At 36.7% G+C, this 17,010-nt stretch overlaps 1 protein-coding gene across 3 annotated transcripts in view; it reads left to right on the forward strand.

The window, feature by feature from the left end:
• The window catches only part of c6h10orf67 (chromosome 6 C10orf67 homolog), a 37,860-nt gene that overhangs the window by 16,608 nt on the left and 4,242 nt on the right, over positions 1 to 17,010 (forward strand). For 2 of the 3 annotated variants that reach the window (XM_069191591.1, XM_069191593.1), the window contains 7 exons: positions 7,115 to 7,180; positions 12,221 to 12,319; positions 12,404 to 12,486; positions 14,352 to 14,417; positions 14,832 to 14,919; positions 16,643 to 16,726; positions 16,815 to 16,908. In XM_069191591.1, the coding sequence (XP_069047692.1) occupies positions 7,115 to 7,180; positions 12,221 to 12,319; positions 12,404 to 12,486; positions 14,352 to 14,417; positions 14,832 to 14,919; positions 16,643 to 16,726; positions 16,815 to 16,908 (580 nt within the window). Of the gene's footprint in view, positions 1 to 7,114; positions 7,181 to 12,220; positions 12,320 to 12,403; positions 12,487 to 14,351; positions 14,418 to 14,831; positions 14,920 to 16,520; positions 16,577 to 16,642; positions 16,727 to 16,814; positions 16,909 to 17,010 lie in introns of all 3 variants that reach the window. The other variant, XM_069191592.1, reaches the window with a different exon arrangement.

Here is a 17,010-nt window from a genome sequence, read left to right on the forward strand (position 1 = left end):
AAAATATTAGCACTTTTTTATTGACACTTCTTTTTCGCCTCTCAAACCTTACACCATGTGTGAAGTTAATTAAAGGCTACTGTGTTTATAAAGATTTCAGCACAGTTAGTGTTTATCATAGACATGAAGGATGAATAGTGCTAACCAACACATTCAGATTGGGTAGCAACTGGTAAGTGAAGAAAGTGAAGCCTAAATTATTTTATGGTGGGTTATCTGTCTTCAATGAGAACACTCAAGTTAATAGTTAGACAGTGTAAAGTCTATCCTATTACAGATAGGAATGTATAAACATGTCTCATGGATTCAATGAACACCAGTTGGCAAATGGGATTTGTCGGCATTATTTTGATGTGAATTGGAAAAGAATCATTTTGATCTTTTATTATCACCATAAAGATTGATTATCTTTTTGTTGATTAACTGTTCTAGTTTTTATCATGGGAAAGTGCCAGACATATGAACATTTTAGCACAACTTATAGTAAGAAGCTTGCAACTACCACCATTTTCATTACAATTACTTTTGTAGTGTATTGCATGAGATTTCATGATGCCTAATGCTTTTATTCATTTTTTTTGTTGTACTTCATAAAAAGCCTGTAGTGTAATGGAGCTGTTCAGTTTCTGGGATAAAGTTAATTTGCAACACATATCCCAAATTTCCATTTTTTTGATTCTGTGATAGTTCTAGTTGGACAACGTCCAACAATTGTTTTATAATATAAACAGAAGTACTGAATATTCACATTTTCTTTGTTATTATGAATTCTTAAACTAAGTTTATTTCCACAAACTGAAGTTTCCATATCTTTTTTTTGTATTCTCTGAATTAACTCTTTCTTGATAATGTTATCAGTGACCCTGAAATACCTGTCTTTCATGTTAAGAGTGTTTATGGGTAGTTAAATATTACCAAAAACACCCCTTTCTGGTTATATGTCATTTTTAAAAAAATGTCCTGTAAGAATTATTAATATACTAGCAGACATTACAAACACATCAAGTTCTATTACGAATTCCATTCAGTAAATTTATTTAGGTGTACTGTGAATTGGGTATAAAGTGGGAATACTGCTCAAAAGGTAAAAGCTAAGCATTGATGTTCATAGTGAAACACATCCCTAGATTTCGGTTTTGGCTATGGCATCATTTTATCGTTTTAAAACACATTTATGACAGGAAAGTGGGGAATGTGGTGTAGGTCATGTGGTGCATCTTAGTCAGGTACTCCTATTCAAGTTATCAAAAGTTTCTGTGTTCATTTAGAGCTCAAACTCAAGCGTGCAAAAGATATGAGATTGACTGGCAGTGACTTCACACATGTCCCACATGGATGTCAACCTAGCAGTGACTGACACCGTTGTGCAATACATACATACCCGATATGTCATAGGGGGGTGCCATTGATTCCAGACTGAAGCAGTGACACTTCATCACTGCATCATCACATTGAAGAGGTTAGGAGATTTCATTCAGATAGTGTCCGTGCATCTACTAGACCATCACTACAGTTCTTTTAGTACAACCAGCTGATGAGCATCTAGAACAACCCAGACCCAGTTAGCTGTTCCTGGATCTTCAGATTTGGAGACAATGCATACATTTTGGTTACAATCTTTTGATAAATCTACAATGGCAACTTCATGCCGCGGAAATTTATGGATTGTACTCCTGAAGTTGGTATTTAAACATGAACGAATGTTGTCAGAGGTTGGTATTTTCTAATGATACCCATTGATATGTGTTATTTGGTAATGTTACAACTCATAATGGAGAAACTATGGCAAGTTAACTGTGCCTATGTAAGGAAACAATATCTTTGTGGGGGTAACATTATTGACGAGTCATTAATACCAGTGGTCAGTCTGTCACAGCCACTGATCGCACTGCCCTGGATGCGCTTTTTAAAATTTGCCAATTGTTTGTTTTGTTTTAGAATTATCAAGTTTAGTTTTGCCAAGGTTCTATGACCTATCTTTGCAGATGCACGTGTACCATTTGAAAGAGAATATGAAATGTAGAAATGCTCCTCTAAAAGTCTTACATTTTGGGCCACTGATCATTACACACACTGCACGCACGCTCTGTAGTGCCCTGCAGGTGAGTTAGCACTGACTGGAGGATCGGTGCCACTCTCCAAAGAACTTAGGGTATTAGCCACAGCTTGGCTGGGTAGCTTGTTCCATACTCACATAACAATTTGGATAGAAAATGCTCTCGGCTTTAAATGCATTTCTGTCTAGTTTCCATTTCCTCTGCTTTATGTTTCCCTGTGAATTGTAAAAGGTTCATTATTATTATGAACATAAAGCTTAGATACTCTAATGACAAATTTGCAGATAAAGCTGTTCTTTCATCTTTCAGTAAAACAATGCATACACCTGCAAACCAAGGACCACACCAAACTTTCACCTTAAACAGAAATTTAAGTCATGTAAGGCCTGCTGCTGTATGACTGGATTTAAGTCTAATGTATGGCACACTTTGACAGACAGGCATGTTAATTTGAATCACTGCCAAAGAAAGCCACACTGATCTGTCATTTTCTTTACAGATTGAATGTAGGAACATTCCAGTGATCTCTGTGAAATGTCTTCACCAACCGATGACACTCAAATTGCATTTATGCTTTTGAGCTATATGACACTCAGCATATTCATCACTGTATGGGGTTTGCAAGCATGAATTCATGTTGCACATGAGTTTCAGGAGTGCTTGTTAGAATCCTGATTGCACAAAGTAAGTAGCCTCACAATCAAAGATAACAGAATACATCTATTTTTGTCCTACCTAATGTCTGTCTTAAATCTAAGTTTACTTATGTCTGTTAGAATCTTCAAATCGAATCTACACTGCAGTTATTGGGAAATGATTACTGGCAAACTTCATAGTGTGATCCAAAAACAAAACTAACAACAGGTTCTTGTTGAGACTGAGAAGCTGGCTGGTTGCAATTGCTTTGAAATGTTGGGAATGAATTTCAAATGTCCATGCCTCGAAGTAGAAGATATTTTCATTCTCAAGGAGCTTAAAATCTATGCTGCATCTGCACAGTTCCCAAATTATTCAGAGGAGTGTTTGCAAGGGATTCACTCCTGGGCTGACTGTGTACCTTATGAAACTAATGAAGAGATAGAAGACATTGTGCATTAGAATATCCCTAATGCTGACTTCATTCTCACATCTTGATGACATCCTGCTGTCATTACTGCTTCCTGCCTTAGTAACTGAATAAGTAACTAAATAAGGCTTTTGACATTTTACTTCATGTTTTAGATCTGTTTTTCAGTTTTCACGATAATGACCTGTTTATAGAGTAATAAAAGTATTCAGAGATCAAGTTCTTTTCAGATGATGCTATTTTACAACATAAATATGTATATTTTTTACAGTTTTCATCCTGTTTGTTATTGCTAATAACTTATTGTAACATTGGAAGTATATATAGACAAAAAATGTATTTTTTTCCTAGCTAAACTATGTTTGCTGTTCTTTTATGTACAATCTTGTTTGACTGCACTATTGTGCTGTATGCAGTACTGAATGTTATAGATTAGAAAGTGTTTTTAATAGGTGCGCTGCTTCTTTGCAAATGCCACATTGAACGTATTCAAGAACCCCAGTGAATTCTCTGACAATGACGTGTGACAGCCCTTGCTGGCTGCTGATATATTTTATGTGCTTAAACAAATACAAAACAAACAACTGGGAATAGAAAGGTTATGGCACGAGAGCAGATGGCGCCCAAGACCTTTAATGTTCTAAAAAAAATGAAAAACTACCAATAAAGACTTCCTTAATGTCATTTCAATCATCAGTGAAAAGGATTATACATTTTTAGTGTAGCAGTTGACGTTTTCTCCTTTTGTTTGCATTGCCACAATATCCTTTGTGTTGTGACTGACAAACTCAATGTTAAGTTCTACATAGTACGTATGCATAAAAATGTAAAAATGGAACTTTTTCCACATTATTTTTGGTGACTTTGATCAATGATGCAGAAAATTTGCCTCCATAGTTGAAAATCTTTGAGGGAGGTTCCTAATGAGAAGCCATAGCATTTCCCAGTGTTTTCTTTAGAAAGCACAGTTGGAAATAAGCTTTTCCTGGTGAAAAGACTTAACAGCCACAGCCTAATCACTTGACTTCTGACCAGTAGACACAAAGTTCAATACTTTAGCTTATCATTTAAAGAGTTCCTGATGAATTCAAATCAGGAAGTAAGATGATATAATTTGAGAAAATTATACTCTCAATAAAGAAAATATAGTTAAAATGATTTATTTAGTAAATCCATTGGCATGCAAAAATCTTATACATCTTAGCCACCATCAGCAGTTACAATATATGATTATCCACTATTTACTCAAAGCTCCCACTACCATTATAACAATTGTGAATTTTATTAAGATCAGGTTTTTGAAGATTCAGATCATTGATATCATGACTTATACTCATTTTATTAGTGTGGATGAGTATATGTCATGATATCAATGATCTGAATCTTCACAAACCTGATCTTAAAATAACCTAAGGTAAATTATTCATGTCAATCATCAGAATGTTTACTTATTTAGTTAATGTTTAGTTAATTCTGAGACAATGTTAAGTAATGTTACCACAGTTTCAGGACTCCGGATCAGATCTAATTCTGAGGGAATCCACTGGGTTAACTTTGTTAGTGCCTTTCAGGCTTTTGAATTCTTGGATCTGTCACCCTCATAGTCTTCTCTGTTCAAGACAAAGGGTTCATTTCTTTTCGCCTGTCAGAGTAGGACGTTGCTTTAAACCACATGTCCAGGACAAGTTGCTGGGAGCCCAGAGGGTCCTGGCTGCCTAAGCACAGCCTTTTCTTTGGCAGCACGCTGGCCATTGTGTCCTGTGGCTCAGGGACTGTGGTCGATGACCCAGGCTTGCAACCCGACCCGGTCTCAGAGCTGTAACGCCTGGATCATAGAGTTCACCCTGTGCTTAGGCAAGGTCTTTTACTGGTTTGAGCTACTCTGGAGCTACCCAAAGGAAAATAACACTCTCTAAATTTCTATATTTATGGTTTATATCTATTTCTATACTCGTATCTCATTTTGCAAAACAATGTCTGTAAGAGAATGCAGCCAAATCTGTTCCAGAGGTATATCTGGTATCTCTCAGCCTAGTACAATAACATGTTTTTGGTACTGGGAGGACCTGCCAGCAAACAACATTATAACTAACAGGAGACTTTTCTGTAATATTTGTTCACACATTTTACGATGTAGTGTCACCTGGAGAAGAAAAAGATCTAGCCAAGTCTGCTTTATTTAGGATCTCATGTACATCCTCCTTAGGAATTTGTTGTTCATTTGGAAATTTTGAAATGATATGTAACGAATAGGACAATGAGGTAAAGGCGAACCTTTTCTAAACCTTTTTCCGATTTCAGGATTCAGGGGCAGAAAGATTGGATTTCAGTGATTTATTTTTTTCGCCAAAGAGACCTACCAAAGTTATCAAATAAGTTCATAACATGAGGGACTGAGCTAGAAATATCTGCGAGAAAAAAAGAAGATGATCACATAAAGTGAAACCTTTTTTTGATCACTGTAAGTCAACAGGGGCTCCACTAACACGTAGTCTAATAGCTAGTAGTTGTAAAAAGAGAAGAAATATTAGAGGTGACAATGGAGAGCCCTGTACTGTACCTCTCCCTGTGCCCTCTGATCTGAGAGGGCATCACTGACCCAATCCGAACACAAATTAATTGACCGTGTACAGATGTTTTAAGTGGTCAAAACTGTACCATTCCAGAACAACCGAATGGTAGCTCTGTCCTAACTGACAAAATGCCTTCTCTGCATCTAAGGAAAAGACTCAACAAGAGCTGGGTTGATAAGGGACCTGCAAATGTATGGATCTATCTTAGTGATTCTATATTTCAATTTCAACACAATCTGTAATAATGTTCTGTCACCAGAGCGCTCTGAAGGTTCTTTTGCATCCTCTGCAAGCGTGTATGTATGCAGTGTGGAACTTCATTTTCTCTTACATGAGCCCTGTACAGCCCATATCTCACACACTTGCATTAGATCTGGCCTCAGAGATTCTGTTTGCCTGTCTTTCATGTATTCACTGTTTTCTTTGTTGTCTCACACTGTTAATGTAGATGGCAGTCTTTCTTGGATCTTCTGCTGCTGAAAGTCCCTGTGTGGTCTTCTTCGCACAAGAAGTTGATTCGATTCTCTAAATCTCAGATGTTAGATACACATAGTTAATTACAGCTTTTGTAATACTAGCGAATACAAGGTTGCTACTAATATCTTACTTCCCATAGATTTTAGAACATCAATTTAGATGGTTGCTGCACTTTAGTCCTGGGGGTAAACAGAGGTGACTCATGTGGTACGATGTTGCAAATCTACACATTTCCACTAAGTTGGAAGTTCCCTACTCCGTTGGGCCCCTGAGCAAGGCCCTTAACCCCAACTGTTCCAGGGGTGCTGTACAATGGCAGACCCTGCGCTCTGACCCCAGGCTTCTCTCTCCCTATCTTTGTGTCTGTGTCTCATGGAGAGCAAGCTGGGGTATGCGAAAAGATGAATTCATAATGCAAGAAATTGTAATATGGCTAATAAAATGATCTTATCTTATCTTAAGTTGTCTTATAAAATATCTGGTCATACCTATACTTTAGACCATAACCCGTAACTAAAAGTCTTGCAGACATATATGGGTGGAACAGGCAGCTCCATTTATTTATTTTACTGGATCAAAATGTTTTGTAAACCCAGTATTTATGGATAATGATTGTTGGCATTGCCCTGTGACGAACTGGCATCCTGTCCAGGGTGTATCCCGCCTTGCGCCTGGTGCTTGCTCTCTTGTAGTCTAAGGCTCCAGCTCCCCCATGACTCTACTGGATAAAACAGTTTAGAAGATGGATGGATGGATGGATGATTTTGTGCATTATTCTGAATATGAAAATAAAATAATTAATAATTAATAATAAACATCAATAAACAAATACTTTTTGTGTATTCATCTGAGTAAAACATTGAAAGATGACTATAATACATCTTTTGAAGTTTATGGAAGTACAGTATGCACAATTAACTGGAAATGTTATATTTTTGCAGTTAAAGAAACTGAAAGAGGAAATGGAAAAAGAAATACAAAGTATGCAGACCTCAAGCAAGAAAACGGTAGGTAATGAAACTGCTCTTATACAGTGTAAAGGTACATCATTTTCAAAATCTTTTTATTCTAACAGTGTTAGTATTGTTTGAATGATTTTAGAATGACACTTATAATATGATTTTAGAATGAACAAACCCCTAAATACTTTATTGCATTTAAATTTTGGAAGACAGAATCTGTTTTCTGTACATTGAGTTTGTAACCCGAGTATCAGCCATAGTTGTTAAAAAGATGAAATAGGTTGGTGTGGGAGATTTCACGATCTCTTAGATACAGAATACCAGCATAAAGGGCTGCCTTGTGTTCCTTTAAATATATATATATATGCTTTATGTCCTGATCTGATTCTTTGGGCAAGGGGTCAATGTAAAGAACAAATAGGATGGGAGATAGTCGGTATCCTTGACATGTCTGGCTTTCTTAAACAATGTTGCTTGTGTGGTGGCCATTTACTCACACTCTGACTAGGGGATTTGAGTATGGACTTCTAAAAGGCTTAACTGGCTCTTCTGTGAAACCAAACCTCTCCAATACCTGAAAAAATGTTCCCTATTTACACAGTCAAAAGCTTTTTCTGCATCTAAGCTCACTAGGATTGTGCTGATCTGTTCATTTTCAATATGTTGAAGTGTGTGGAGTCCTGGCCTAAACATTGTCCTGAGTTTGACGAACATGAATAAATCCAGTCTAATCCTCCTCTGTAAATTCTGATTTAAAAGTCTCCAACCTTTTAGATGTAATCGAGGCATATAGCTCTAAGTCCATATTTAAAATTGAAATTGTCCCAAACAAACTGCATGCTGTAGTTCCCTGTCTTTCTTCCTCTTAGGAGTAAATGAGATTATTGCCTCTCAACAAGAGGTGGGACCAACCCCCTATTTAAGGGTCCAACTGAAAGAAGAAGGGAGAAGAGTGGACATTTCTTTTCAAAAAGTCTTATACCACTCTGATGGTAGCTCATCGCTACCTGGTGATTTGTTAGTTTTTTTCTTACTTATTGGCGTGTCTGATTCATCTTGTTTGATTTCTTTTGTCAAGAGGGCATTTTGCTCTGTTCCAATTGATGGCTGATCCAAAGAGTCTAAAAAGGTTTTTATAATCTCATTGCTTTCCTGTGCTGGTTTGGGTATACAGAGTTTTATAATAGGATTCTCAAATGCCTTGTCTATGTCATTGAGGGTGTTGGACATTTTTTTGGTCTTATACATCAGATTGTGTTTGAGGCTTGCTGTTTACACAGCCTTCTTGCCCACTTTTTTGTAGCCCTAGGGCTTGATTCATAGTAGGTTTGCCACAAAAATCTGTACTTCTTCCCAAGTTCTTCCTTGTATTATGCATCTATTTCTTTCCTTGTATTTTTAATCTGTCCCAAGACTAATGAATCATTGTTCTTCTTATGTTGGTCTTCTAAACATTTTAATTTGCCCTCTATTTTTTTTACTACCATAACTTCTTCTGAGATTGGTGTTAGTTATCATTCATTCCTATAAGTAGTCTTGGCAGCATCCCAGAGTATGGCAGGGTTCTCGTCTTTGTTGTCATTATTTACTGAATATAACTAAAGGCCAGTTCTTGTTTGTTCAGCAGCTGATTTATTATTGAGTATACCTGTATTCATTCTCCAAACTGTGCTTCTTGGTCTACTGTTTAAATGTAAAACAAGAAACACAGCTGAGTGATCCACCAGATCAGTATTCTTTCACTTTATGCCTTTCTCTACCAAACATAAAATTAATCTCCCTCGAGGTTAGTCACTTTAGCCTGTGTTGCTCTGTTGCCTCAGTGCATGGATCAGGATGTCCCTCAGATCAACATTTGACTACTTCGAGCTCCTAAATACATTCAGTATGTCACTAACATTGGTACCTTCTGGTTTATACTGTATCATTATTGAGATCTTCGAGTTCTTTTAAATTCATCTTTTAACTCCTTGAGTTCCTTCTTCATCTCAGTCTTCAGATCACATATTTCCTAAGGCTCATGATGATTCCCCATAAGGTTTAACTTGCATTTTCCATGTTTTGCTCTAAGAAGCTCTAAGAATTTGGCATCATCTTCTGTTCTCACAGCAAGATGTTCTTGTGCTTTCTGTTTTGGTAGACTTACCTTGGATTTTTCCCCACTCGTTTTATGGATTGTGAAATTAGCTATGCTTGAAGAATTTTGTGGGGTTTTACTTTAAAGCAGAAAGCAGAAACGTTACCAGAATTCCTATGATTGTTGCTTTAAATGTGTGGAGCAGGTTGTTTATATAACAAATGTTAATTGCTACATCAAAGTACAATGACCACAGATCTTGAAACCACAAACTTGTCGAAGGCGCAAGTATTCAAATACTTTTGCAATGCAGGTATTTAAAAATACTTTTAAAATGTCAAAATGAAGTCGTTTTAATTGTTTTCCAAAGATGCATCAATTAATTTGTTGACTAGTATTTATGTGTTGAAACATTAAAGGTCAAATGTTTCCACTGGACTAATTTTTATTAGACTTTAGACTTTGTAATATGAATAGGTAAAGGTAAGCTTTTAAAGGTTTTTCAGAAGCTTTCTTTTTTTCCAACCATACTGAAACTCTTTAGTTGCAGTTAGGAAAAGAGTGAAGCATTTTCTTTTAAAAACGTGTACAGCATGAGGAGCAAGTAGGTAAGGACATCTAACTTAATCAATTTTAATGATGGTAGCTCATTCAATACTTCAGAGGTTTCAAAGCCATATCTGGAAGGCCAGTTGTCCAGTCAATGAAAACTTAAGATTCTAAAAACAAAGAAAGGATAACGTACTCTAAACATGCTGTGTCTCCCAGGTATTGATTTTAGCCATGTGGGTTTGATAAAAAGCAATCTGCATCATTGTATCAACAGCAAAAAGCATTGATCAAGATGTCATGACACATTCTTGTATCTAAGTATTAAGATTTTCACATGTAAACCAATAGGATTAAAATGATCACAAATAACAAGTTTGAGAGGTATTTTTATTTAATAATATTTTTACTTATAAATGACAACAACAGGTTGATTGAAACATGTTATTTATGTTTTAACATCATTACTGTCTGTATGTCCTGCCTATGTATTTGAAAGGAAGAGCTATTCACAATGTTATGTACCTTATAATTTATTCCCTGGCTTCATTAGGTACTGTATACAGTACTACAGAGACAAAATGTGACAAGATCTCCAGATTCCTATAATGTGGACTTCAGAGTTATCACCCCATTTCTCTCCTCGTGATTTTAACACTATTAATCCATGCAGGATGTGTTATCGGGAGAAAGGTGTTTACATCAGAAACACAATTCTGATTCTTTTTAAATTAATCCCCAAATGTTTCAGACTTTCAAAGACTGCATAAAAAGAAAACAGAAATAATAATAATAAAACTTTGTATTTTATTGTCAGGCTCTACATTTCATTCTGCTAGTATTGATTGCACTAGTAATTTTTACTTATGTTTTTTTATTACATATTATATATAAAATATTTCCCGAAAAAGAAAAGTAAGTTTACACATTGTAAATTAAGCACTCATATCTAAATAATTATCGTCTACAAATATTGTGTTTTGGCTGATATTTGGGGGCATTCAAATGCATTTGTGTTTGTACACATGAAAATGTCTACATCTCCAATTCTACATTAAATTAAGATGTTTTGTCCTTCATAATTTTTATATGGATTTGAAAAATGTGTTTTATTTCTTTGATGGTACAGATTTCTCTTGTTATTTTACTTGAGCTACTTTCACATTCATGCATACATTGTTTGTTGTTATTTTGTGCTCTAACTAAAGCACAAATTGAACCCGTTCAACAGCCGTGGAATAAATTTGCTCGCGGCTTTCTTCTGGTGACACGGGTTAACTGTAAGAGAACTAAGCCACCCTATTTTGTTTGCCGCATGCATAGTAATACAATGCTTCATCACCTCTACCTATTCATCCATGTCACACGAGAGATTCTGTCAACAAACTGACCACATAGAGACGAGCGTCTCAAAAGCAGAGAAAGTGGAATGTGTCAGCAGCTGACAAAACAAAGTGATGGTCTGGAGAGGAAGGGCCCTGATTCACTGTATTGTACAATGACAGAGTTGAAAGTCCACTTCATAGAGAAGAGCTAACAATACAGGCTGGGTTGTGCCTCCTGATAGGGATATTTATTGTGTTCTAGAAAGCCTTATTCAGGAAGCTATAGTGGAAGCAATGCGTTAATATTAACTGCTTAATTAATCTTTTGAACTAAATCAGGAAAAAGCTGAAGTGCAAATGCTAAATGCCAAGTTCTGCAGTGCATTGCACTGAACGTGAACTCAATTGCTATTCATGTTTTTGAGTGTTTGTCTGCATTACTAGCTGGAGCACTCACTTCTAGTCTTGGGGTCAGTGCTTACATCATGCTGGCATAGACTATCCTGTGATCAATCAGATGTTTCCAGCCAAAAATAAAGATCAGAAATATGCAAAAAAACAGTTTGACTTTTTCAAGTCAGATATTGCTGTCACCATTCCTAAATAAGGTTAAGAGTACAAGATCAACAAAGCCCTCAATCCTGTATTATCTAAAACACAAAGATAGACCTTGGAATACTCCCACTCTGGAGATGCCTTCCGTGTCTCCTTGGAAAGTTAAATGGTTAAGAAAACCAGCAGTTAACATGCTCTTCACACCTCCACAGGCATTCAGACAAAACCAACTAACAAGAAGAACCACAAAGACATTTAAATCTTGAATTGACATGCTTAGAAGGACATGCTGAGTAAACTTTGAATTGGCAATTATGATGTCACCACAGTGTAAGTTTATAGAATTATACAGGACAAAATCTGTGTCACTTCAAACAGCTAAGAACTGCTTTTTTATTTTCTAAGAATAAGAGTGTTTATATGCTGTCAGTGTGTGTACTTTTCAGTACATTATTTGGACGTAAAAAGGTCAATTTAATTTTAATCCATAATGACGTTAAAACTGTTAATTATGTTAACTGTTAACAACTTAATTATGATGTGTGTGTGAATTAATTTGTGATTTTGTTTTAATACCAGCAAGAAGAAAATGCTATAAGATTGGCAAAAATAGAACAAGAAAAGCAACTTATGTGGGAACAGGAAGAGATTTTAAGAAAGCCTGCTCAGCCAAAAATGGTAACTATACTGCATCCCGTTGTCTATGATGACTTTTATTTATTATTTGCAACTACAATTCCTAATATTTTCCTTTCTAAACAGGTAAAAAATGGTGAACAGGAGCTACTGGGACAGCTTGAAGGAGTACAGAGGATTGAAAAGCAGCAGAGAAAACAAATTGAAAGGTAACTGATAATATCAGGCGTTTTTCACTATTAAAGGAGCACTCTTTCAATGTTTGTACTGCTAAATAGTTTCAGCATGATGGGGGAACATCATAACTGATTCTGTAAGCAGCGAAACGTTGGGTTTGGTTACCCAACAGTAAATCAGGTCTGTACATTTTACTGTACATTGCACAAGGAGTAGTGTTCATTCACAGATTATTTAATAATCTGTGATTCACCACCACAAAAAGTTGACTTAATTGTCAGAATATAAAGCAGGCGGCAGCATGGTGTTGCAGTGATTAGCACTGCTGCCTCACAGCGTTGAAGCCCAGAGCTCAGTTTGAGGTGCAATCTTTGTAGAACTCACGCGTTCTCTCCTTGTTCATGTGAGTTTTCACCTACAGTCCAGGTCGATCTGTTTCTAAGAACATCGGCCCTGCTGTGAGTGTGTGTCTGTCTGCCTGCTGTGGACTGGCGTCCCCTCTGAAGTGTAGCCTGCCTTGCATCCCTTGCTTGCTGGGATGGCCCTGGATTTGATCAGATCAGATTGGCCATATACAATTTCTTGCTTTAGGAATTTGTCTTTTTGCATACCACAGCTTGCTCTCCATGAGACACACAGACGGGGAGAGAAGCTGGGGGTCAGAGAGCAGGGTCAGTCATTTATACGGCACCCCTGGAGCAGTTGGGGTGAAGGGCCTTGCTCAGGGGCCCAATGGAGTAGGATTCCTCTACCGGCCACGGGATTTGAACCAGCAGCCTTCCAGCCACAGGCACAGATCCTGAGCCACAGAACAACCCATTTTTGAAAATAGATAAAGGGGTTTGAAAATGGAAAGAAAGGTGGATATCTGTGGGCACGACTGAAGCAGGTTTCAGAGGCATCTGCCATTTAAACCTACGTTTAGACCAAAGATGAAGGAAATTCAGTAACCTTGAATGCATGGCTATATGGAGCTATATGGCTATATGGCTATATGGTGTGATATGGAGCTCTAATGGCTAAAAGAAAAAATAACAGACAAGATCTGAGACCTCAGAGAACCAATTGACAGAATAGGTTATTTCCCAATAACCACAATTCTCTTATACCTTCATGATGCAATACAGTGTTAAAATAACAGAAAATAATAACCAGGCCAGTGGTTTCGATTAACATCATGATTTAAACATCTGAAATAAGTCTGACTGATTCATGGGCAGCTTTGGGAGTAGTTGAGCTTACTGAAGTTACTGTCAAGACTTCACTTTTGTAATAGGTGTGATATGCATCATTCTCCAGGTGATGTTTTTTATCCGTTCAGGGATGTGATCATGCTAACCTTTTACTTCAGACTTTGCTTTCAGAGCTTTCAGAATGTATTTCATTATAATAAGTAACAGTTGTTGGTTCCCTCGAGCCAGAGTAGTGAACAATGCCTCGAATACTGGAGAGTTTGAACACAATCACACATGAGCTAGGAGGATTAAAATGTCTTACCTCAATATGTTTCTGATAAGCATTTGTCCAGGAAGATTCCAAACTTTAAACCACTGTTAATGCCTCAAAACTCTTTATTGTTTATTGCTATTGTTATTATTACCATTATTTTCACACTGGAGCTTGTGTCTGAAAGTGAAATTTCTAATAATGGTTCACTCACCACCATGCAGTGGTCAGACGATGGAAGTCTTATACTGTACTTTCTACTGTTTTGGCCATATCTGTCTCTTTGTAGAATTGGAGATGTGAAATTCTTGAAATGCAAGTTTCTCAATATTGATGCTGCCTGCTTAACAATGACAGCACACATTCTAAATCATGGGATTTGGGTGTCTTGAAATGAGCATTTTACTTTAATGTCTTATTATTGGAAGTGGAATTTTGTCTTTTATCGCAGCTTGAGAAAACAACTCGATCGGACAATCCGAATGTGGGAGAAGAAGTTTGACATTCTAAAGCAAAGGTACTGCAAAATTAGGAGCTCAGATTAAAAAAAAGCATCTATGCTTACTGACATTTTATCCTTTATTCTGTCTTTAAATTTTGTGTACATTGCTTAAAGAACAGATAACAGGCTTCCAAAATCAAAGTTGTAATTATTAGGATGTTCCTTAAGGACGCTCCTGGTTAAAACCAACAACTGTGCTGACAGAAACTCCTCAGGTGAAGTACAGTAGATCTCAGAAGCGTTAGTTCAGCAGAATACAGTACCTTTTACCGATACTGGCCGTCCCCAGAAGTAATAATAGTCTCCTTCCGTCTTCACTTCTAGTGGGGCAGCGGCCTGATTATGAGGTCTGTTTCTTTGAAGGATTTGATCACTTTTAATCAGTGTATGTTCCATTGCTTTCCGGTAATGAACTCCACAAACGGAAAGTTTCCATGCCATAAAGGACGAGATGTTCTTGCGCCAGATGCTGCAAAGGCAGGCTGCCACGCTCCACCACGCCTCCGTTAGTTATACGGTAGGTCTTATAAAATCTACACCGCTACAGGATATGACTTTCTTGCAATAGGGAGATAGGCATTGTACCAACATAGTTATGTATGTAAAGTAAATTTTTGGTCCATTAAACTGAGGGAAGGGGGAAAGGCTGTGCCTTATTGCTGAACGTACGTTCAGTGTACATTATATCCTGACACTTTTTCAGTGCATCAACACTCTGTTATATGAGAATTATAGATCTTATATTTCAACAGTTGCAATCAACACAGTCAAGTGACAGTTGCTCCTGTGCCGTTTATTACCATAAATACCCAAGCTCTCTATTTCTTGTGTCATGTTAATATTTGTATAAAATTCACTAAGGCACACGAAACACAAACAACCGCCATTGTAAGAAATTGACCTACCTCAGTGGAATTCTGAAACCTCCTGAGTCCCATGTATTTTATTTTTACCTTGTTTTATTATTTGTGCATTTTATTTTACAGAGACATTTTGTAGGCATTTTAAAGTATTTCTAAATACATTGAATTTGCCAAAGCATACAAAACACAAAACAACACGATATGTTGTCTGTTATTGTGGGAAAAGCCCAGTATTTCTGATTTTAGAGACAGAATTCCCCTTCAGCAGATTGTGCCTGTTAAATCTGTAGTCCATTAAAGAGAAGTCCTATAAAACTGAGGGTTTACTGTATTATCTACACCCAACAACGTACTCCATTAATAACAACTGAGTAAATAAAGTGCAGTTGTCCTGACTTTCCACCATACAGCAAAATATATATATATTTTTTATTTTTGCTGTATATGAATTTTGTTAAAACACAGCCCTGCAGTATTTATTTGTTATTTTAGTCCTCCACAGCTGTTAAAATGTGTCGAGCTTGTGTTTTGTCTTTTATCTTCTTTCTCTTGACTGTTTATGAGAAACACATGTAGAAATAAAAGAAAACAGAAATTAACAGGTGCAGCACCATTAAGCCCTCCATCCCCTTCCATGATTGTTGCTGCCTTATAAATATTCATAAGTTTTGGCTCATGTTGGTGTATTCTCACTTACCATTATTATATCAATGGAGAAGTCTGCCTGACATTTCTTTATTTAACCACTACAAGAGAAAAACAGCCCTGAAACCACCCTTGGAAGCAATAAAAGCAACAGGTTAAAGACTGCTTTGACATAAAGAAAGTATTTTTGTGTATGGTCTGTTCAAAATGTGTAGATACGGTTTGTTTACTATTTTGTTCAGTTCTCTATTCCACAAAGGAGAAAAAGCAGCCCAAATACCTTGTGTTTGTATCTTGCCCAAAGGCTCTATCGTTAAACAAATAGAAGCAGAATCTCAACTATTTGAAGGTACTATTTTTAGAGTACCTTCATAAAACCATAAATCTCTGTGTGTATTCTGACTGTCCAAAAGGAGTTTTTTAATTATTTTCTTAATTCAATGGAACTAAATTGAAGGGCTGGTCATACCTTGTACAGTACAAACTTTGTGTTCATTGACAAATGTTGTACACTTTTTGTGGTGTTTGTTGGAGAATCTTTGTACCGAACAAAGTTGGTTTTGGTTGACTGGGGTTGTATAAAAAAGGTGTTGTTTTTTTTTTGCTGTAGTATCTGGGCTGTAGAATCCTATCTTGTGCCCCGTACCTCTGCTGTATGAAGGAGCAGTAAGTATTCCCCTGGAAAGGAAAGGCTGGATCACACTAACTAGAATAATTGTGTCTTCCTTACAGTTTGATATGCCTGCAGCGTTCCATGGAAAGGCCCCAGTAGAAGATGGACTTGGAATGCCAAGTTATTCTTCGGAAATGCCTCTGGTTGCTTATTTGCTTCTAACTTTAAATTAAAATGAATTCTTGATTATTATTTTTGGAAGTTTTTACATTTTTTTTTCCTGTTCACTAGCCTGATATTGGTTCTGGACCTTCCCCCCAGACTAAGGCAGCCATTGATGATGATGCTCTCAATGCAGCGGGATCAGATGTTTTCCCATCCAAAGGTTAGTTTATTACTTTCATTTTTAATACAAATAGAACTTCAAAATTAATTAAATTGCAGATAGGTACAAGTGAACTCATATAATGCCTGATGTTACTTGTGA

The sequence above is a fragment of the Lepisosteus oculatus genome, chromosome 6, assembly GCF_040954835.1.
Source record: "Lepisosteus oculatus isolate fLepOcu1 chromosome 6, fLepOcu1.hap2, whole genome shotgun sequence".
Lineage (NCBI taxonomy): Eukaryota > Metazoa > Chordata > Actinopteri > Semionotiformes > Lepisosteidae > Lepisosteus > Lepisosteus oculatus.